Raw genomic sequence first — 24,189 nt, forward strand, 5'->3', positions numbered from 1 at the left:
CTCTACGGTCTAATCCTTAAGGTCTTTTGCAATCCTCAGCCTGGCTCTTCTTTGCTTCTCATTGATGAAGGGCTTTTTTCTAGCTTTGCGCGACTTCAGCCCTGCCCCTAGGAGCCTGTTTCGAACAGTCCTCGCTGTACACTTCACCCCAGCTGCCGTTTGCCATTATTTTTGTAGGTCACTTGATGTCATCCTACGGTTGTTGAGTGACATTCAAATGAGTTGGCGGTCATCCCGGTCAGTAGAGAGTCGTTTTCGCCCTCTGCCGGTCTGTAGCTTTGTTGTCCCCAATGTCTGCTGCTTGACCATGTTCTTATGAACCGCCGTCTTTTAAATGTTAAGGATGGAAGCAACCTGACGCTCACTGTATCCCTCTGCCAGTAAAGCCAGAATTGAACCCTTCTTTTCCTCACTCAAAACTTTCCTTTTCAACTCTTTTGGCATGGTCAATAGTTTTTTTTATTAATATTACTTTTGAGGTACTATTAGCACTGTTTTTGCCATCCAGCTGGTCCTATTGCAAGAGGATAGTGATGACCACAGCAGTGGTTTTTATACTTTTCCTTGTTAAATAAGATTTGGTTCATGTGATCACCTAATCAGTACCGAATTCAGTAGAATGAGGTGTGCCTGTGTTGGAATTCAACAGACACTGGAATGGAATGGCTGTCATACATGTAGAGATGCTGATTTAAGAAAAATTTGCAGTGGTCTCTTAATTTTTTCCACAGCTGTATATAGTATATACAGTGCATTCAGACCCCTTCCCTTTTTCCACATTTCGTTACGTTAGTCTTATTCTAAAATTGATGAAATTATTATTTTTTCTCATCAATCTACACACAATACCCTTTAATGACAGTGAAAACAGGTTTTTAGACATTTTTGCAACTTACAGAAATATCTTATTTCTATAAGTATTTTGACCCTTTGCTATGAGACAGGATTGTGTCGAGGCACAGATCTGGGGAAGGGTACCAATTTTTTTTTCAGCATTGAAGGTCCCCAAGAACACAGTGGCCTCCATCATTCTTAAATGGAAGAAGTTTGGAACCACCAAGACTCTTCCTAGAGCTGGCTGCCCGGCCAAACTGAGCAATCGGGGGAGAAGGGCCTTGGTCAGCTAGGTGACCAAGAACCCGATAGTCACTCTGACAGAGCTCCAGAGTTCCTCAGTGGAGATGGGAGAACCTTCCAGAAGGACAACCATCACTGCAGCACTCCACCAATCAGGCCTTTATGGTAGAGTGGACAGACAGAAGCCACTCCTCAATAAAAGGCCGTGACAGCCCACTTGGAGTTTGCCAAAAGGCACCTAAAGGACTCTCAGACCATGAGAAACAAGATTCTCTGGTCTGATGAAACCAATATTGAACTCTTTGGCCTTAATGCCAAGCGTCACGTCTGGAAGAAACCTGGCACCATCCCTACGGTGAAGCATGGTGGAGGCAGCACCATGCTGTGGGGATGTGTTTCAGAGACTAGTCAGGATCGAGGGAAAGAGGAATGGAGCAAAGTACAGAGAGGTCCTTGATGAAAACCTGCTCCAGAGCGCTCAGGACCTCAGACTGGGGCGAAGGTTCACCTTCCAACAGGACAACAACCCTAAGCACACAGCCAAGACAACGTAGGAGTGGCTTCGGGACAGGTCTCTGAATGTCCTTGAGTGGCCCATCCAGAGCCCGTACTTGAACCCGATCGAACATCTCTGGAGAGACCTGAAAATAGCTGTGCAGCGACGCTCCCCATCCAACCTGACAGAGCTTGAGAGGATCTGCAGAGAAGAATGGGTGAAGCTCCCCAAACACAGGTGTGCCAAGCTTGTAGCGTCATACCCAAGAAGAGTCGAGGCTGTAATCGCTGCCAAAGGTGCTTCAACATTGTACATAATAAAGGGTCTGAATACTTATGTAAATATTATATTTCCGTTTAAAAAAAAATCATTTGCAAACATTTCTAAAATCCTGTTTTTGCTTTGTCATTATGTGGTATTGTGTGTAGATTGATGAGGGGGGGGACAATTTAATCAATTTTAGAATAAGGCTGTAACGTAACAAAATGTGTAAAAAGTCAAGGGGTCTGAATATTTTCCGAATGCACTGAACAAAAATATAAACGCAACATGCAACAATTTCAACGATTTTACTGTGTTACAGTTCATGTAAGGAAATCAGGCAATTGAAATAAATTCATTAGGCCCACCCACTTGGGAGACTGGCCCATCCACTGGGGAGCAAGGCCCAGCCAATCAGAATGAGTTTTTCCCCACAAAAAGGTTTTATTACAGACATAAATACTCCTCAGTTTCATCAGCTGTCCAGGTTGCTGGTGTCAGATGATCCCGCAGGTGAAGAAGCCGGATGTGCTGGGCTGGAGTGGTTACACAGACGTACTCCCAAATTCTCTAAAACGACGTTGGAGGCAGCATATGGTAGAGAAATTAACATTCAATTATCTGGCAACAGCTCTGGTGGACATTGCTGCAGTCAGCATGTCAATTGCACGGTCCCTCAAAACTTGAGACATCTGTGGCATTGTGTGACAGAACTGCACATATTAGATTGGCCTTTTATTGTCCGCAGCACAAGGTGCACCTGTGTAATGATCATGCTGTTTAATCAGCTTCTTGATATGCCACACCTGTCATCTGGATGGATTATCTTGGCAAATGAGAAATGCTCACTAACAGGGATGTAAACAAATTTGTGCCGAAGATTTGAGAGAAATAAGCTTTATGTGCGTATGGAACATTTCTGGGATCTTTTATTTCAGCTCATGAAATCTCTCTCTCTCTGTTTATCTCTCTGTATTGTCTCTCTCTCTCTCTCTCTCTCTCTCTCTCTCTCTCTCTCCGTTTCTCTTTATTTCTCTCTTTCTCTCTTCTTATCCACTCTTTCTTTCTCTCCATCCCTATTTACCTCACTACTTCTCCCTTCCTCTTCCTCCCTCACTCCCAGCCTATGATTCGTCCCTTCAACCAATTTTATCAGCTCATATCCGTAGTTATTATGGTGAAGAGGGAGAGGCCATTGTACCAGCTTGCTGCTATTTGAAACCCAGTAGATAGAGCTAGAGGTAGATGTGAAGGACTACTCATTGTGTTGGACATCACTGTTCCAGCGACCTTTCAATAGATAAGTGGAGAGATGACGCAACCGTTAAATTCACACACCCCTGAAAGGACAGACGTGACGGTTCTGTGGTCGGTCGTGAGTGTACAGCAGTGTATGTGTGTGAGCATGAAAGAGTGCTAATTGTGGATCTTTTAGTTCACTCGCCTCAATTAGTGGGGACACACACATAGGCACACACATGCTCAGACACGCAAGCACATGCACACGCACGCACGCACACACACACACACACTTACACACTTTCCCCTGCAGTGCCACTAATTGGTCATGTGATAGGTTCCATATCTGTGCCCACAGTCCCTGGTGTAATATTTGATGATATTTGATGATATTTTAATGACATTCAGGCTCTGCATGACATTTGGTTATTTCTTCAACATGTTCAATATGGACCCTCACTTGCACACTTAAACTAATTGTCAGCCAATTAATCAATCACTCTGTCAATTAATCAATCTCGCTTTATTCAAGAAATGTATTTATAAGATAAACTAATTGGTCCTGGAAATTATAGTGAGCATTCATCTTTACTTAACATATACTCTCGAGAATCATAAAGGACAAAAAATAAACCATCTTTAGAAGCATTCGTTTTTTATTATTTCTATTCTGTGCCCAATTAGTGGCAGAATATCAGAATTGGGCTGCCTGTGTAAACGCAGCCATTCTATCGGAAAACTTAAGTATGTTTTTATTCAAGCATCACATCCCTCTGTAGCTATGTGAATGATAATTATGTTTTGGCAGAGGAAAAATTATGATGGTTGTCGTCTCGCTAGCCTGTCTTCTGTGACAGTGAATAGATAATGAATAGAGGAACACTAGAATGTTTCTTTTTCATGTATGGTTTCTGAAGAGCGCTCCACTTAACTGAGCCCTCTCACGGCTGAATGTCGAGGTTTGAAAGTCAGTTTCTTATTGGTCTATTAACTAATTTATCGTATGGTGATGACACCATGGGAGGCCAAAAGTCCATCCTACCAAAACACGCTGAAATTTCAGGCGGTCTTTTCAAACAGCTCTTACACTAAAAGGGCATTATAATAGTATTCACAATTTCACGGTATAATTCCAACCTCATAGTGTGATTGCAGTGGTCCTTTAATAGTCATTTTAACTTACACCAGATATGAAGAGTGCCTTGGTATTTTTTCTAATATATTTTCCTCCCATCCTTTTGGAACTTCTATTCTGTCAGAATGATTCAACAAGTCCAGAACCTGAAACTCATCCATTTTCAAACTCATCCATTTGTACTGTCTTCATTGTTGGCCAATGTATAATTGGGTAGAAATGTAGACGATTACTGTCCTCAACAGAAATTGGTCTTGCACATTCAAATGACTTTTCTCTTCCTTAGGAACTTCTATTCTGTCAGCATGACTCAACAGATGCAGAACCTGCAGCTGTCCCAAACCAGGAAGTGCTCGGGAGGCCCCGCCTCTCCCAGCGCCGCTAAGCGCCTGTACAGGAACCTATCAGAGAAGCTCAAAGGAGGCCACTCCTCCTTCGAGGATGCCTACTTCTTCGGCCGTGGAGACCGCCACGGTCATCGCAAGGGCTCGGTGAGTTGGGGATTGTGTGTGTGTGTGTGTGTGTGTGTGTGTGTGTGTGTGTGTGTGTGTGTGTGTGTGTGTGTGTGTGTGTGTGTGTGTGTGCGCGTGCCATATTTGTGTGCGTGTGTTTGCGTGGGATTTTGTGTGAATGGGTGAGCATCTGTCTGGGACTGTTATGTGTCATCATCTTACATCAGATCAAATGATACCAGCCAGCCCAGGTCAAAGTGTCCAGGAGGACTATACTGTGACCTACTACACTCTTAGATGTAAAGGAACCTGGAAGAACCTTTATGGAGTTCTAAAAATTGCCCATAGGGGGAACCTTTCCAGTTCAAAAATATTTATGCATATTGCATATTGTAATACAATATTAATAATATTAACATTGCTGATTACATATAGTAATAAAGTGCTAACTATTCCAACTTTGGGATTTGCATAGGCTTTTGATTAACTCATACATCTCTGTCAGCCTCATTGATGTTACAAAACTGTCCGTTTTCAACCTTAACATGTGTTGACCATACAATAGAATAGATGAACAGGAATTACATTTACTCCCACAGTTGGCCTAAAAATATCTATCTGAAAGCCAGGCCCCTACTAAGCCACGCCTCCAGTCCAGGGTTCCTCCAGGAACCCTTTGCTACATTGAAACATTCCTCCAAGGTTCCTCCAAGAATTGCTCAACTAAACAAAGGTGCAAATATGAACTATTGACTAGCAATGGTTCCTTGAGGAACTCCAGGGGTTCCTTGAGTGTAGAGTCACCCCATCAGTCTTCAGACAGTGACTGGCTAGGCTTGAGGTCTCTCTGTGTATCTGGGACACTGGACACTGGGTTTAGACAGTGACTGGCTAGGGTGGAGGTCTCTCTGTGTGTCTGGGACACTGGGTTCAGACAGTGACTGGCTAGGCTGGAGGTCTCTCTGTGTATCTGGGACACTGGACACTGGGTTTAGACAGTGACTGGCTAGGCTGGAGGTCTCTGTGTGTCTCGGACACTGGACACTGGGTTTAGACAGTGACTGGCTAGGGTGGAGGTCTCTCTGTGTGTCTCGGACACTGGACACTGGGTTTAGACAGTGACTGGCTAGGGTGGAGGTCTCTCTGTGTGTCTCGGACACTGGACACTGGGTTTAGACAGTGACTGGCTAGGGTGGAGGTCTCTCTGTGTGTCTCGGACACTGGACTCTGGGTTCAGACAGTGACTGGCTAGGCTGAAGGTCTCTCTGTGTGTCTCTGGGACACTAGGAGCAATACAGATTGGGTTGGTGTGTATTGTCCCATTTCCTGTAATTGGGTTATAATCTCTTTAGAACAGTGGGCAGCCCATATAATTAGAATATGAGTAATTTAATAGGATCACTATGGGGCAGCCCCTCTGATTGTAAGCCCAAGAGTAGAGGAGACCGAGAGGCACAGAATACAACAAGGCTGCTTCCATAATGGCCCCCGGAGATGATTTCCTTCAGTGTCCTTCAGAATGTGCCATTTATCTCTCTTGTACCATCATTTCTCCCTATTGACTCCTTTATTTTTTCTCTTTCTCTTCTCTCTTTCTCTTTCTTTCCCTCTCTCTCTCTCTCTCTCTCTCTCTCTCTCTCTCGCTCTCTCTTTCTCTTTCTCTTTCTCTTTCTCTTTCTGTATCTCTGTCTCTCTCTCTGTGTGTGTGTGTGTGTGTGTGTGTGTGTGTGTGTGTGTGTGTGTGTGTGTGTGTGTGTGTGTGTGTGTGTGTGTGTGTGTGTGTGTGTGTGTGTGTGTGTGTGTGTGTGTGTGTGTGTGTGAACAGAAGCCAAGCGTGAGTTGGCTTGGAGGTGTGGTTTTATGTGTTTCTTGGGTGTGTCCTTGCCACCACTAAAACACACCCATCTGTCAGAACATTGCCCGTAGCTATTTCCCCCCACTCTATCACGACAAACAAACCTCCAGGCAGATGTGTGGTGAGATGCCGGAGGAAACTTTGAATAGGTCAGTAGCCTACAGAGTAATATGAGAAGAAGGCAATTGCTGAATTTATATAGATATTCTAAACTAAGTGTTTTGATAACTTTCAAATGTAGTAAAAGGTCCATGTAGAATAAACAACCCTTTACATAATACCATAGAAGATTTGCTCTGCTAATATAACAATGTGCACCTTTCACCTTTCATTGTTATTCCCAGCCGATACAGATACTGTTCCTTTCAGCATTTTTTCTGGTGGGAATGGGGCTACTTTGGCAAACATGTCAGAGTGGTCATACCTTCCTGTGTGGTGTCCCATATACAACATGAGATCCCTGATCTTGGTGCAGAATACATAGGGTTTCTCCCTCCCCATATTGACTGATAGCATTCAATTCATGTGCTGACTCCATACATGTTTCGGTGAACACATACACACATACAGTGGGGGAAAAAAGTATTTAGTCAGCCACCAATTGTGCAAGTTCTCCCACTTAAAAAAATGAGAGAGGCCTGTAATTTTCATCATAGGTACACATCAACTATGACAGACAAAATGAGAATAAAAATAATCCAGAAAATCACATTGTAGGATTTTTTATGAATTTATTTGCAAATTATGGTGGAAAATAAGTATTTGGTCAATAACAAAAGTTTCTCAATACTTTGTTATATACCCTTTGTTGGCAATGACACAGGTCAAACGTTTTCTGTAAGTCTTCACAAGGTTTTCACACACTGTTGCTGGTATTTTGGCCCATTCCTCCATGCAGATCTCCACTAGAGCAGTGATGTTTTGGGGCTGTCGCTGGGCAACACAGACTTTCAACTCCCTCCAAAGATTTTCTATGGGGTTGAGATCTGGAGACTGGCTAGGCCACCCCAGGACCTTGAAATGCTTCTTACGAAGCCACTCCTTCGTTGCCCGGGCGGTGTGTTTGGGATCATTGTCATGCTGAAAGACCCAGCCACGTTTCATCTTCAATGCCCTTGCTGATGGAAGGAGGTTTTCACTCAAAATCTCACGATACATGGCCCCATTCATTCTTTCCTTTACACGGATCAGTCGTCCTGGTCCCTTTGCAGAAAAACAGCCCCAAAGCATGATGTTTCCACCCCCATGCTTCACAGTAGGTATGGTGTTCTTTGGATGCAACTCAACATTCTTTGTCCTCCAAACACGACGAGTTGAGTTTTTACCAAAAAGTTCTATTTTGGTTTCATCTGACCATATGACATTCTCCCAATCCTCTTCTGGATCATCCAAATGCACTCTAGCAAACTTCAGACGGGCCTGGACATGTACTGGCTTAAGCAGGGGGACACGTCTGGCACTGCAGGATTTGAGTCCCTGGCGGCGTAGTGTGTTACTGATGGTAGGCTTTGTTACTTTGGTCCCAGCTCTCTGCAGGTCATTCACTAGGTCCCCCCGTGTGGTTCTGGGATTTTTGCTCACCGTTCTTGTGATCATTTTGACCCCACGGGGTGAGATCTTGCGTGGAGCCCCAGATCGAGGGAGATTATCAGTGGTCTTGTATGTCTTCCATTTCCTAATAATTGCTCCCACAGTTGATTTCTTCAAACCAAGCTGCTTACCTATTGCAGATTCAGTCTTCCCAGCCTGGTGCAGGTCTACAATTTTGTTTCTGGTGTCCTTTGACAGCTCTTTGGTCTTGGCCATAGTGGAGTTTGGAGTGTGACTGTTTGAGGTTGTGGACAGGTGTCTTTTATACTGATAACAAGTTCAACCAGGTGCCATTAATACAGGTAACGAGTGGAGGACAGAGGAGCCTCTTAAAGAAGAAGTTACAGGTCTGTGAGAGCCAGAAATCTTGCTTGTTTGTAGGTGACCAAATACTTATTTTCTACCATAATTTGCAAATAAATTAATTAAAGATCCTACAATGTGATTTTCTGGATTTTTTTTGCTCAATTTGTCTGTCATCGTTGACGTGTACCTATGATGAAAATTACAGGCCTCTCTCATCTTTTTAAGTGGGAGAACTTGCACAATTGGTGGCTGACTAAATACTTTTTTTCCCCCACTGTAGTCACTGTTCTATTACCAATGGAAGTTAGTTAGAATAGTTCATATCTGACACACAAACAGTACTATGTTGAAGTTTGAAGAGGTCAGATAAAACCTACCCAATTATGGTCTCCCCGTCAAATGTCAGAGGCTGGCGTCTGCCAAAAGCATCTACAGTCCTGTCCATCTGTAGAAATAGGCAGAGTTGAGGCAGAGTTCATCAGTGACGCATGTAATGAAAAGGGTGTTGCAAATACTGGACATTTCTGCTGTACTATATTATAGGTAAATACCTTCAGTCCCACATTGTGGATGTGTTGAGTGCCAGGTCTCTCTCCATTCAGAGACGTCAGTATCAAGCCTGTCTGTCGGTCAGGACTCCATCACATCACCTTGCAAGTCTCCCAGTGCTGACTCCATAGATGCATCTGTGAACACAGTCACTGTTCTATTACCAATGGCAGTTAGGATAGGTGATATCTGACAAACAAACATAATGTATACTATGTTGAAGTTTGAACAGGTCAGACTAAACCTACCTAATTCTGGTCTCCCCATCAACGGAGACAGGCAAGAGGTGAAGCTGGAGGTAAATTCTTTGCCAGCCCCCCGTTGATGGACATGGCAGCGTAGATCAGCTCCTGGCCCCTCATCAAAGATACTTGTCGGTCACACACAGAGCACTGATTACGTTATCAATGGTGGTTATGATTAGCATGGTGGAACCAACTTGATCGCCGCATTCACCTTTCTATTTCCCTTCAGATATCACGATGCTGAGGGTCCCCTTGCTGGTGTTCTCTATGTTGCATGTTCAGCTGCAAACTGGACATCTCTCCAACAACAGTGCCGCTGTTTTCCCACCTGTTAAATGTAGATTTGCGCCTAAATAGTAATCCAAGCCATTTGGATCTACAGTGTCCACAGATCAATTTATAAGCCAAAATGTCAGTCGGAATCGGTACCAGAACTACAGAAGTCCCCTATTACTGCTTCAGCACTTTCACTGCAATGCTACCTCCTTCTCTTCATCCCTTTTCTCTCACTTTCCTTCACCTTTCCTCTCTCTCTCTCTCTCTCTCTCTCTCTCTCTCTCTCTCTCTCTCTCTCTCTCTCTCTCTCTCTCTCTCTCTCTCTCTCTCTCTCTCTCTCTCTCTCTCTGTGTCTCTCTCTCTCTCTCTCTGTGTCTCTCTCTCTCTCTGTGTGTCTCTATCTCTCTCTCGCTCTGTGTGTCTCTCTCTCTCTGTGTGTCTCTCTCTCTCTGTGACTCTCTCTCTCTCTGTCTCTCTCTCTCTCTCTCTCTCTCTCTTTCTGTGTCTCTCTCTCTCTGTGTCTCTCTCTCTCTCTCTCTCTCTATGTGTCTCTCTCTCTCTATGTGTCTCTCTCTGTGTCTCTCTCTCTCTCTCTGTCTCTCTCTCTTTCTGTCTCTCTCTCTCTCTGTCTCTCTCTCTCTCTCTCTCTCTCTCTCTCTCTCTCTCTCTCTCTATGTGTCTCTCTCTCTATGTGTGTCTCTCTCTCTCCAATCAAATGATAGCAACAAAAAAACAAAAACACATCTGGTCTGGTGAATGATCATGGTAGGAAGAAGTAATCAACAGTTTTTCATTATTTTGACCTCCCCACATTATAATTGGAAGATGAAGTGTAAACTCCAACATAGCCTATTATCTATAAAAGGTACGGTATCTCCAAACACATTTTCGCTAAGAGCAGCTGTTTAGCTGGATAGAGGTTAGCGATGTGTTGTCACGAAAGCTTACCAGCAGCACTTGCCACACTGATATCCAATTCGCGGGTGCTTTTTCAAAGCCTATGTCAGATACTCCAGTGAGTGTAATTGGCTCCAATTAGTGTAATTTGTTCAAAAATAGGAGTTCAGAAATAGTTGAGATAATTAGAAATAAGATATTCTCATTTTTTCTACTGTAGGTATGTAATTAAAAATTAGTTTATTCTGTTAGTGATATTGATTTTAAAAATCTCCGGTTGAATACTCCTTAATGTTACAGCTTCAGCACTTTCACTGCAGTTTTACCTCCTTCTCTCACTTTCTCACTCTCCTTTGCCTCTCTCTCATGTACCGTCGCCATGTCACCTCTCCTCTCTATGGTCCAATTATCACACGTCAATTATCATACAGAAACTCCACTTAATGTTGTTGATTTGTCTGCCTTGGTTTCAGCAGTTCTTGAAAGTGTGTTTAGTGCTGTTGATGATTGATGATGGTGATGAGGATGACGACGACAATGATGATGATGATGTTTGTATTCTGACGTGTGTGTGTGTCACTCCTCTTCTCTCCTCCAGAGTATGCAAGGTAGTGAGTGTCTGTTTGAGGCGGTGGAGCAGCAGGATCTAGATGCCGTCCAGATCCTTCTCTACCAGTACACATCTGAGGAGCTGGACCTCAGCACGCCCAACAGCCAAGGGTTAACTCCGCTAGACATCGCCATCATGACCAACAACACCCCCATAGCCAAACTACTGCTGAAGGCCGGCGCCAAGGAGAGCCCTCACTGTGAGTGTACACTACGTAGGGCGCACTGAGTACACACGTAGTAGGGTATACTAAGTACACACTATGGAGGGTACAATGGGAGTATACACACTAATTAGTGCAACCTTGCGACTCAAAGTCCAGCATTGAAACTCGGCTTGGGCGGTATCCAGATTGTCATACCTTCATACCGACCTTGTGCCATACCGGGATATTCGGTAATACCGGCACTGAACACATGGGCCGCTGTTTTCAAACCCCAATGATACTCTGTAATCCGAAGGTTAGCAATGCTAACAAGTATATGTTTAATCCCATAGATACTGCTAACTAAATAGTAACTTAAAAATGCTACTCAGAGTTTGCTGCACGCACAACACAAATATTAGCCAGCAACGCTCTTGCTCCAGGAGGGGATTCTCTGCTGTTACCAAGTGAATGCTTGATTTTGGAAGAAGCTAACCACTTAGCTAACCACTTAACCACTTGTGGTCCTCTGTAGCTCAGCTGGTAGAGCATGGCGCTTGTAACGCCAAGGTAGTGTGTTCGATCCCCGGGACCACCCATACACAAAAAATGTATGCACGCATGACTGTAAGTCGCTTTGGATAAAAGCTTCTGCTAAATGGCATATTATATTATATTATTAGCTAGATAGCTAACTAGCTACTAAATTAGCAAACCAAATGCACAACTGTAGAGCATTTAGCACATTTTAGACAGTTAACTTAATAGTTATAAGATATCTAGCTGGCAAACATTTAGTTGTGAATTCCATACTGTAATTAGATCATCTGGCACATGCTGCACAACAGTGAGTAACTCACAAGGCTCCGGTCTCTCGTCATTGTGTGCTCGTAAACAAACACCACGTGACACATGACTGGGGGACTACCGTAAGCTTCGTAATAATGTGACAAGTGAAATGAAGAATGCAATGTTCTTTATCTCCTAACGTATTGCACAAGTTGACTGCAGGTATTTACTTAAAAAGTAGCTACAAATATTCAACCTTCAAAGAAATGGTTTCAACGGTATTGACGGTATTGAAAAACCATCCCGTGGCTTTTTCCAAATACCCAGGTATACGGTATATACAGTATACCACTCAAGTCGTTACTCAAAGACATTTACTGAACAAAAATATAGACGCAACATGCAACAATTTCAACGATTTTACTGAGTTACAGTTCATATAAGGAAATCAGTCAATTGAAGTAAATTCATTAAGCCCTAATCTATGGATTTCACATGACTGGGCAGGGGCGCAGCCATGGGTGGGCCTGGGAAGGCATAGGTCCACCCACTTGGGAGACTAGCCCACCCACTGGGGAGCAAGGCCCAGCCAATCAGATTGAGTTTTTCCCCACAAAAGGGTTTTATTACAGTTTCATCAGCTGTAGCTGTCCGGGTGGCTGGTCTCAGATGATCCCACAGGTGAAGAAGCTGGATGTGGAGGTCCTGGGCTGGCGTGGTTACACGTGGTCTGCGGTTGTGAGTCCGGTTGTACGTGCTGCCAAATTCAATTATGGTAGAGAAATTAAAATTTAATTATCTGCCAAAAGATCTGGTGGACATTCCTGCAGTCAGCATACCCATTTTAGAGTGGCCTTTTATTGTCCCCAGTACAAGGTGCACCTGACAGGCAAGGCCAGGGGATAAGCTGTCCGATCTCAGGTTTTAGTCAACACATCAGTAACAGAAAATAAAGTGTACTGTAGCTGGTCCACTAACAGTATGTCTGTTTTGTGGAGTAGATTTTATCCAAATAATGAACTGCTTGGTTAGCCAATGATCTTGAACTGATCTGAACTGATTGAACTTGGCTTGGCAGTGTAAGAACCTTATTATTCAAGTGTTCTCTTCTCTGAAGCTGTTCCTGCGTAGCCTGGCTGACGCGACCCACGTGCTATACAGCGAGGGAGGTTGGTGCAATATTCGCCCAGAAATTCAGAGATTTTTGATTGGTTCTTTCAGACGTTTTGTTTTGAGACCTGGATTTGGATATGAAACTCCCAACCGTTGTAATGGAAGGGGGCGGAGCACGGGTGCTGTACAGAACCAGCCAGTCCAAAGCACTATGTCCTTCGTTATCGACACATATGTCTGGATGCTTTTTATAGTTCATAGATTTAGCCGGTGGTAACTTGTGGAATAGACACCGGATGGAATGCGGTTTTAACCCATCAGCATTCAGGATTAGACCCACCCGTTGTATAAAACCAGCCAGTCAAAAGCACAATGTCCTTCATTGTCGACGCATCGTGCCGACAACATCAAACAGCTTCTCCAGACTGAAGTCAGGAGGGCTTTGAGTTTGGTATCAGCCAGACTACTTGCCTTTGATCCATGGTTTTCTATTTAATATTAGTATGTGCCTGTAGTACTAGAGGTAACCCAGGTAACAAGTCCCTGTTAACCCAGGTAACCATAGGGACTGGCTAATGGACCCCCACCCCTCCAGCCCCTTGAGTTTTCCCTCCTGTGTAGGACACAATACAGAATGGAGGAAAGCATGAGTGGTGGTGCTGTGGTGTGGGCTTGACCCAGACAGGGGCTGTGTTTGTGTCTGCAACCCAGCCACGCTCTCACCTTACTGGGCTTGAATAAGCTCCCGCACCCCTTTCCCTCCATCCCTCCCTCCCTCCCTCCTCCACCTCTCCTAGACAGGTGGTTCTTACCTTGTCCAACATCCCTGGACAGGATAAAAATAAAGTGTGTGTGTGTGTGTGAGTGTGTCTGCTCCACTCCATGGTAGTGACAGGTCTGTCTGGGGTGAAACAGTGGCCACTTTAGAGTCTCTCTCTCCCAGGTTAGAGGGGCCGCTGGGCCTCCCCACGTCCCCACTGAAAAGCCCTAACAAGGTTTGGCGTTTAATGGTTTAACTTTTCCAATGATGCATGTAACCGCCCGCCAATTATAACTAAGTGATTTATTGTCCTCCGGGGCTGAGAGCGGAGCGAGCTGAGCTTTTTTATAAACACACACATGCACGCGCACACACACACACACACGCACGCAAGCAGGCACACACACACACCTCTCTCTCTCCCTCTCTCCTCACTGTGGTACAATTCGATCGTTGTAAACAAACAGAGGGGTAAACATGGATAGTTTTTTCCTCCTGGGAATTTATACTTTATATTGCTGTCATTCCTCAAGTGCCAAGTAAATCCATCAGCCAGGGTCTGACAGGCCGGGTTGGGGGTTGGCTGGTCTGGGTTGGGGTGTTGGGGTGGGGTGGGGGGCTGACAGGCCGGGTAGCCCAGCCATGGAGAGGGTTGGCTTGGTTGTGGTGGATGGGTGGGGGGCTGACAGGCCAGGTAGCCCAGCCATGGGGAGGGATGGTGGGGGTGGAGGGGGGTAATTTACGAGTCCTTCAGGGTCCCAGTCGACTATATTTAGGCCCACCCCTCCCCATCCCGCCATATTGCTGACCGGCTAGCAGGCAGGCCAGACAATGGACCAGTGTGTGAATATGTGTGTGGTGTGTGTGTGTGTGTGCATGCGTGCATGCGTTCGTGTGTGTGTGTGGCTGGATGGACAGCTCTGCGTGTTAATTTATAGCCCCATCAATTAACCACAGCCTGCATCGGCCTGTCACTCCTGAAGAGGCAGGAAATTGCACCTAGACAAGGCTTATATGACCAGACTCTTTTCCACTGCAGCCCAGACTCAGGATGTGCTCCAAATGGTACCCTATTCCCTACTATAGGCTCTGGTCAAAAGTAGAGAACTATATAAGGAATATTGGCCCTGGTCAAAAGTAGTGTACTACATAGGGAAAAGGGTGCCATTTGTGATGCAGATTCAGACTTACCTCAGACCCCCAGGTATGGAAGCGGAGAGATGGAGGGATCACTGGGCTAGAGATAGAATACTTAATCTGCCATCCTCTCTCTCTCTCTCTCTCTCTCTCTCTCTCCACCCCCTCCCTCCATCCCTCCCTCCGCAGGGGGTAGGGGCAGGGTGAGAGTGCCATGAAAGAGGGTCTTCTTCTGCAGATGGGTTTATTTGTTTATGTTGCTGTCATGGTCGGTGACTAAGGCTGGGTCCCAGAGAGAGAGAACATACAGCACTGTACTACTGCAGGGAAAGGAGGAGGAGGAGAGGAGAGCTGGCAACCTGCAAGGAGGGCTAGGGTTTTACCATGACAAATCTGTGTGTGTGTGGTGTGTGTGTGTGTGTGTGTGTGTGTGTGTGGGGGGGGTCAAACATACGTCTGTCTGTGTGTTCCTCCAAGCAGGGGAGTGCTACTAGTCTCTCCTCTCTTTTTGGTACTCTGCACATTGGCCCATTCAAGGCAGTGTGAAACGTTGTGTTCTCTCACTGAAACCTGGGCTCTTTTCAGTCTCTAATGGTAACCTGTGTTCTGTATCCCATGGTGACCTGTGTTCTATATCCCATGGTGACCTGTGTTATATATCCCATGGTGACCTGTGTTCTATATCCCATGGTGACCTGTGGTCTGTATCCCATGGTAACCTGTGTTCTGTATCCCATGGTGACCTGTGTTCTATATCCCATGGTGACCTGTGTTATATATCCCATGGTGACCTGTGTTCTATATCCCATGGTGACCTGTGTTCTGTATCCCATGGTAACCTGTGTTCTGTATCCCATGGTGACCTGTGTTCTATATCCCATGGTGACCTGTGTTCTGTATCCCATGGTGACCTGTGTTCTGTATCCCATGGTGACCTGTGTTCTGTATCCCATGGTAACCTGAATTCTGTATCCAATGGTAACCTGTGTTCTGTATCCCATGGTGACCTGTGTTCTATATCCCATGGTAACCTGTGTTCTGTATCCCATGGTGACCTGTGTTCTATATCCCATGGTGACCTGTGTTCTGTATCCCATGGTGACCTGTGTTCTGTATCCCATGGTAACCTGTGTTCTGTATCTAATGGTAACCTGTGTTCTATATCCCATGGTGCCCTGTGTTCTTTCCTCTGAACCATGGTCCTCCTCTCTGATCCCACTGCTATTATTATCAGTCTGTTTGTGTTCTAGTTATCAGCTGTAACAAGCAAGTCGAGCGGCAAGGTCTTTGGCCTGTACCTCTCTAAGTGGCCCTCGATAACAGAAAGCACTCTTACACAGTTTTTTAAAATGAGCCTCACTTTCATGCAGCTGGTGCAAAAGGGACTAGAGTTCTTCATCTGATGGTTTGAGGGTGGAGATAGATGGAAGAGTAGAGCAGGCTTTCTTTATTGGATATCTTGCTGATTTCAGTACACTGTACTTTCCGAACGGCCTCCACACTTGGCTAAACCCCACTCACATGGCCTGTCAGCGCATGCCTGCTCACTTTTCAGATCCACCGCTGCCAACCCTGCATACATCAAGGCAGCAGCATGGGAACATGCCTCTCTCAGCACAGTTCCATCCTCTTGTACAGCTAGGGCTGCGTCTCAATCCACCGCATCCGCCAATGGTGCCCTTCTGCATCTGCGGTGGAAGGTAGCCAAGCTACAGCTGTGTTTGTCAGACCATGAGACATCCTGAAAATCTGTCTTCTCACGAAAATGTCTGTAACGTCGGAACGGTTTGGCCTACAAACTATTATGACCCCTATATGGAAAGGTGAGACTCTCACGTACATTTTTGTTTTGTTTTGCTATAAAACACCCACAAGACTCGTCTGAAGGTAGCCCGGTACCAGTTTAAATTAAATCTGTTTTTCCATGTATGAATCTGTTATTCAATACGTTTCTATGGGTTAATAACTGTAAGGCCAAATTCAATGTTTCATCAAATAATTGTTTAAACATTTTATGATACCTAAAATTAGCTAAATTATCCTTGGTATCTTAAAACAATTCCATGTAATAGCTTAGTAGCTCCCCCGGCTTAGACTCTTAAGGATTAAGTAACAGGGTTGACCTGAACAGGGTTGACCTGAACAGGGTTGACCTGAACAGGGTTGACGATTTCATCTTAAATCAGCCATGAATACCATTATGACAGGGGAAATGGAAGCTTGTTGTGTGCAACAGGGAGGGGTAATTGAATGTAAGCTTAAAAAAATATGAAATTGTTAAAACATTTCTAGCCTGTCTATCTATAGGTAACAGGGTTGGCGTGTTATGCTCGACCCACTCAGTTTTCCACCAAATAACACAAGAAAATGGTCACCAGTTCACCTGCTTTTAAATTCTGATTTGACAATTAGATTTGACAATGTTCTATATTTCTTTAGAAAAAATATTTAAAAAAATAATAGTTTCATCATATTAAAATGAGAGTTTAGGTCATGTAACAGGGTTGACCTTAAAATGAGGGACAGGTTTTTTTTCAACCTTAAAATGTATCACTAATCAGTATGAAAAAAATTAAAAGAATTATGCACTCACTAACTGTAAGTCGCTCTGGATAAGAGCGTCTGCTAAATGACTAAAATGTAAAATGTAAATAAATAATAATCTTCAGAAATTACTTGGTCAAAGCAACAAAATAACTAGGGCTTTACAATGATGGTGAAAACAGAGTCGACGTGAAAACAGAGTTGGGGTTAAGTGGGTTAAAATCTTCCTGGAAGTCACAGAGGGTGCACGGAGGGAATGCAGAATTTTGGCACTTTAGCAAGTCTTTATTCATATAAAAAATCTGATTTATTGAATTCTCCATGTGGTCTATATTAAAGGACACTTCATTGAATATAACAGGCTTTTAAAATTGGGGGATGCAACTCTTACAGTGCTCCACCCCAGATGTTTGAACCACTGCCAAATCTGACATTTCCTGACAATACCAGTCTTCCAGTTGAGGCTCGCATCTACTACAAGACCATGGTGCTTGCCTACGGAGCTGTGAGAGGAACGACACCTCCTTACCTTCACGCTCTGATCAGACCCTACACCCAAACGAGGGCACTACGTTCATCCACCTCTGGCCTGCTAGCTCCCCTACCTCTACAGAAGCACAGTTCCCGCTCAGCCAGCCCAGTCAAAGCTATTCACTGCTCTGGCACCCCAATGGTGGAACAAGCTCCCCCACGACGCCAGGACAGCGGAGTCACTGACCACCTTCCGGAAACACTTGAAACCCTACCTCTTTAAGGAATACCTGGAATAGTATAAAGTAATCCTTCTTCCCCACCCCCCATTAAAAAAAGGTGGTTGTCCCACTGGCTATCATAAGTTGAATGCACCAATTTGTAAGTCGCTCTGGATAAGAGCGTCTGCTAAATGATGTAAATGTAAATGTAAAATGTTTACCTCTACCTTAAACACTTTACCGAAGAAAGCGTCCTCTGGCAACGGGGGCTTCCTTGGAGATGTTAAGCCTGGACAGGACACAGACCAGAAACAGCTTTGCCGTCCTGGATCCAGAGGTTCCAGCGGCTGCTTCTAGGGGCTTCCGATTCGAGATCGGATTCGGAGGTACCTGCGCCTTCTTCCTCTGTGCGGTCTCCCTCTCCGGTGGCTTCTACCTCGGGTTCAGATCCTCAGAGCTCCCACCCTCATCAGATCATGCGGCTGCCTGAGAGACCGGCCCATTCATCATCCACGATGGATACTACAGCCAGCTCGGGTCCATCGGGCCCCACCGCCCTTCGGTCCTCGAGGGGTTTGCGAAAGAACTTGAGGTGAAAGAATGGCCGGACCTCCTCAGCCATTGCACCAGCTGTCATCATCGGCAGCTCTATTGTAAGAAACATCTTGGTTACCGGGGCAAAAACCCTGTGCTACCCAGGAGCACGAGTACAGGACATTACAAGGCTGCTTCCGACCGTTCTAAGACAGATGCCGGAAGCTGACGCTGTCATAGTCCATGTGGGGTCAAACGACATCAGGAGGAACTTCTGAAAATTGATTTTAAAGAACAGATTCTAGCACTGAAAGATTCCAAAAAGCGGCCAATCGTTTCAGGTCCGGTACCATCGTTGGACCGCGGGTGTGAAAGATTTAGCAGGCTACTGGCATTACCCACAAGGCCAAAATATTACTGTAGCTCTGTTGGAATCATTTTTATAGATCACTTTGACACCTTCTGGAAACAGAAGATACTCTACAGTAATGACTGAGTCCATCCAAATCATCTTGGCTCCTGGACTCTGTTCACGCATTTCAAGGCTGCGTTGAGACGATGACTTATCAATGACCCAAGACCAGCTCAGTTCATCCCTACCATTGTGACACTGAGTTGTCATAATGCTGCATCAAATGTACATTATCCCAGGGGCGTTGGCAGACACAATGTAAGACTTAATTTATGTACCCCTAACTGCCCTGAATACCTATGTTGATCCTACAGCTATTGTATGCAGTAATCATGTGCCTATGAACCAGAGTTACACTGTTGGCACTGAGGCAGTGTGCCCTAGTAGGAAGTCCACTGTGTGCAGCTCACCGTGCACTATCAGCTCCAATATAAATAACATGAGCACGTCTACTTCTGATAAGCTTCCCAGTAAAGCATTAAAACCAATCAAGCAACCCAGAAAACTGCTAAAAAATAGCCCATATTCACATATGTAGCCTAAGAAACAAGGTTCATGAAGTCAATAACTTGTTTGTAACAGATGACATTCATCTCTGAAACTCACTTAGACAATACATTTGATGATACAGTGGTAGCAATACATGGTTATAGCATCTATCGAAAAGACAGAAATGCCAATGGGGGCGGTGTTGCGGTCTATATTCAGAACCGCATTCCTGTAAAGCTTAGAGAGGATCTCATGTTAAATACTGTTGAATTAATTTGGCAACAGGTGCATCTGCCTCACCTAAAGCCCATTCTTGTGGGACGCTGCTATAGACCACCAAGTGCTAACAGTCAGTATCTGGATAATGTGTGAAATGCTTGATAATGTATGTGATATCAACAGAGAGGGACATTTTCTGGGTGATTTAAATATTGACTGGCTTTCATCAAGCTGCCCACTCAAAAAAAAACTTCTAACTGTAACCAGTGCCTGCAACCTGGTTCAGGTTGTCAGTCAACCTACCAGGGTAGTTACAAACAGCACAGGAATTAAATCTTCAACATGTATTGATCACATCTTTACTAATGCTGCAGAAATTTGCTTTAAAGCAGTATCCAAATCCATAGAATGTAGTGCTCACAATATAGTAGCTATATCTAGAAAAACCAAAGTTCCAAAGGCTGGATATAATATATAAGAGCATATAAGAAGAAAACAAAAAAATAAACTATAATATGAAACAAAAATAAATTATATAAAGAATGATAGTAAAAAGCTTTGGAGCACCTTAAATGAAATTTTGGGGAAAAAGGCAAACTCGGCTCTATCATTCATTGAATCAGATGGCTCATTCATCACAAAACCCACTGATATTGCCAACTACTTTAATTATTTTTTAATTGGCAAGATTAGCAAACTCAGGCATGACATGCCAGCAACAAACGCTGACACTACACATCCAAGTATATCTGACCAAATTATGAAAGACAAGCATTGTACTTTTGAATTCTGTAAAGTGAGTGTGGAAGAGGTGAAACAATTATTGTTGTCTATCAACAATGACAAGCCACCAGGGTCTGACAACCTGGATGGAAAACTACTGAGGATAGTAGCGGACGATATTGGCACTCCTGTTTGCCATATTTTCAATTTAATCTATATTCTTCGTAGCTGTCTGTTTACCACCACAAACCGATGCTGGCACTAAGACCGCACTCAATGAGCTGTATACGGCCATAAGCAAACAGGAAAATGCTCATCCAGAGGCGGTGGTCCTAGTGGCCGGGGACTTAAATGCAGGGAAACTTAAATCTGTTTTACATCATTTCTACCAGCATGTTAAATGTGCAACCAGAGGGGAGAAAAACTCTAGACCAAAAAAATGGTCAGATGAAGCAGATACTAAGCTACAGGACTGTTTTGCTAGCACAGACTAAAATATGTTCCGGGATTCTTCCGATAGCATTGAGGAGTACACCACATCAGTCACCGGCTTCATCAGTAAGTGCATCGATGACGTCGTCCCCACAGTGACTGTACGTACATACCCAACCAGAAGCCATGGATTACAGGCAACATCCACACTGAGCTAAAGGGTAGAGCTGCCGTTTTCAAGGAGCGGGACTCTAACCCGGAAGCTTATAAGAAATCCCGCTATGCCCTCCGACAAACCATCAAACAGGCAAAGCGTCATTACAGGACTAAGATCAAATCGTACTACACCGGCTCAGACGCTCGTCGGATGTGGCAGGGCTTGCAAACTATTACAGACTACAAAGGGAAGCACAGCATTGAGCTGCCCAGTGATACGAGCCTACCAGACGAGCTAAATTACTTATATGCTTGCTTCGAGGCAAGCAACACTGAAGCATGCATGAGAGCATCAGCTGTTCCGGACGACTGTGTGATCACGCTCTCCGTAGCCGATGTGAGTAAGATCTTTAAACAGGTCAACATTCAAAAGACCGCAGGGCCAGATGGATTTCCAGGACATGTACTCCGAGCACGTGCTGACCAATTGGCAAGTGTCTTCACTGACATTTTCAACCTCTCCCTGTCTGAGTGTGATACCAACATGTTTCAAGCAGACCACCATAGTCCCTGTGCCCAAGAACACTAAGGTAACCTGCCTAAATGACTACCGACCCGTAGCACTCACGTCTGTAGCCATGAAGTGCTTTGAAAGGCTGGTCATGGCTCACATCAACACTATTATCCCAGAAACCCTAGACACACTCCAATTTGCATACTGCCCCAACAGATCCACAGATGATGCAATCTCTATTGCGCTCCACACTGCCCTTTCACACCTGGACAAAACGAACACCTATGTGAGAATGCTATTCATTGACTACAGCTCTGCTTCAACACCATAGTGCCCTCAAAGCTCATCACTAAGCTAAGGACCCTGGGACTAAACACCTCCCTCTGCAACTGGATCCTGGACTTCCTGACGGGCCGCCCCCAGGTGGTAAGGGTAGGTAACGACACATCCTGTACTCCCTGTTCCCTCATGACTGCATGGCCAGGCACGACTCCAAGACCATCATTAAGTTAGCCGATGACACAACAGTGGTAGGCCTGATCACCGACAACGATGAGACAGCCTATAGGGAGGAGGTCAGAGACCTGGCCGTGTGGTGCCAGGATAACAACCTCTCCTTCAACGTGATCAAGACAAAGGAGATGATTTTGGACTACAGGAAAAAGAAGAGGACCGAGCACTCCCCCATTCTCATCGACGGGGCTGTAGTGGAGCAGGTTGAGAGCTTCAAGTCCCTTGGTGTCCACATCACCAACAAACTAACATGGTCCAAGCACACCAAGAAAGTCGTGAAGAGGGCACGACAAAACCTATTCCCCCTAAGGAGACTGAAAAGATTTGGCATGGTTCCTCAGATCCTCAAAAGGTTCTACAGCTGCACGATCGAGAGCATCCTGACTGGTTGCATCACTGCCTGGTATGGCAACTGCTCGGCCTCCTACCGCAAGGCACTACAGAGGGTAGTGCGTACGGCTTTCTGCCATCCAGAACTTCTATACCAGGCGGTGTCAGAAGAAGGCCCTAAAAGTTGTCAAAGACTCCAGCCACCCTAGTCATAGACTGTTCTCTCTGCTACCGCATGGCAAGCGGTACCGGAGCTCCAAGTCTAGGTCCAAGAGGCTTCTTAACAGCTTCTACCCCAAAGCCATAACACTCATGAACATCTAATCAAATGGCTACCCAGACTATTTGCATTGACCCCCCCCACACACACTCTTTTATGCAGCTGCTACTCTCTGTTTATTATTTATGCATAGTCACTTTAATAACTCTACCTACATGTACATATTACCTCAACTAACCGGTGCCCCCACACATTGACTCTGTACCGGTGCCCCCTGTATATAGCCTCGCTATTGTTATTTTATTGCTGCAAAGCTGTCATCAAGCTGTCAACATGATTCCATATGTGTTATTTCATAGGGTTGATGTCTTCACTATTATTCTACAATGTAGAAAATAGTAAAAATAAAGAAAATCCCTAATGAATAAAAATACAAATTTCAGTGTGGGTTGGGTAAACATTTGCAGGACAGAAATATATTCCTGATCACAGGCAAGTTATTGATTAACATTTTATTTGTGGTTTACAGGATGCCCATCAAAAAGCAACTATATCCTCTATAAATATGACATTAAATATAAAAGTTGTTTACTTTTTTAGGTACAGCTTAAAGATGTGTCAATCTACGGCAGTGAATAAGAAGTACACTACCAGTAAAAAGTTTTAGAACACCTACTCATTCAAGGGTTTTTCTTAATTTTTACAATTTTATACATTGTAGAATAATAGTGAAGACATCAAAACTATGAAATAACACAAATGGAATCATGTAGTAACCAAAAAAGTGTTAAACAAATCAAAATATATTTGAGATTTGAGATTGTTCAAATAGCCACCCTTTGCCTTGATGACAGCTTTGCACACTCTTTGCATTCTCTCAACCAGCTTCATGAGGTAGTCACCTGGAATGCATTTCAATTAACAGGTGTCTTAATGCGTTTGAGCCAATCAGTTGTGTTGTGACAAGGTAGGGATGGTATACAGAAGATAGCCCTATTTGGTAAAAGACCAAGTCCATATTATGGCAAGAACAGCTCAAATAAGCAAAGAGAAACCACAGTCCATCATTACTTTAAGACATGAAGGTCTGTCAATCTGGAAAATCTCAAGATCTTTAAAAGTTTCTTCAAGTGCAATCGCAAAAACCATCAAGCGCTATGATGAAACTGGCTCTCATGAGGACTGCCACAGGAATGGAAGAGCCAGAGTTACCTCTGCTGCAGAGGATAAGTTCATTAGAGTTACCAGCCTCAGAAATTGCAGCCCAAATAAATACTTCACAGAGTTCAAGTAACAGACACATCTCAACATCAACTGTTCAGAGGAGACTGTGTGAATCAGGCCTTCATGGTCGAATTGCTGCAAAGAAACCACTACTAAAGGACACCAATAATAAGAAGTCCAAATTTCAGATTTTTTGTTCCAACCACCGTGTCTTTGTGAGACGCGGTGTGGGTGAACGGATGATCTCCTTATGTG

The 24,189-nt window shown here is 44.4% G+C and overlaps 1 protein-coding gene across 1 annotated transcript in view; it reads left to right on the forward strand.

The window, feature by feature from the left end:
- Positions 1–4,504: 4,504 nt before the first annotated feature.
- Positions 4,505–24,189, forward strand: part of LOC121575658 (ankyrin repeat and fibronectin type-III domain-containing protein 1-like) — a 99,583-nt gene continuing 79,898 nt past the window's right edge. The window contains exons 1-2 of the mRNA XM_041888890.2: positions 4,505–4,699; positions 10,977–11,187. Of these exons, the coding sequence (XP_041744824.2) occupies positions 4,514–4,699; positions 10,977–11,187 (397 nt within the window). The 5' untranslated portion in view covers positions 4,505–4,513. The remainder of the gene's footprint in view (positions 4,700–10,976; positions 11,188–24,189) is intronic.

Source organism: Coregonus clupeaformis, chromosome 1, assembly GCF_020615455.1.
Source record: "Coregonus clupeaformis isolate EN_2021a chromosome 1, ASM2061545v1, whole genome shotgun sequence".
In the NCBI taxonomy this organism is placed as follows: Eukaryota; Metazoa; Chordata; class Actinopteri; order Salmoniformes; family Salmonidae; genus Coregonus; species Coregonus clupeaformis.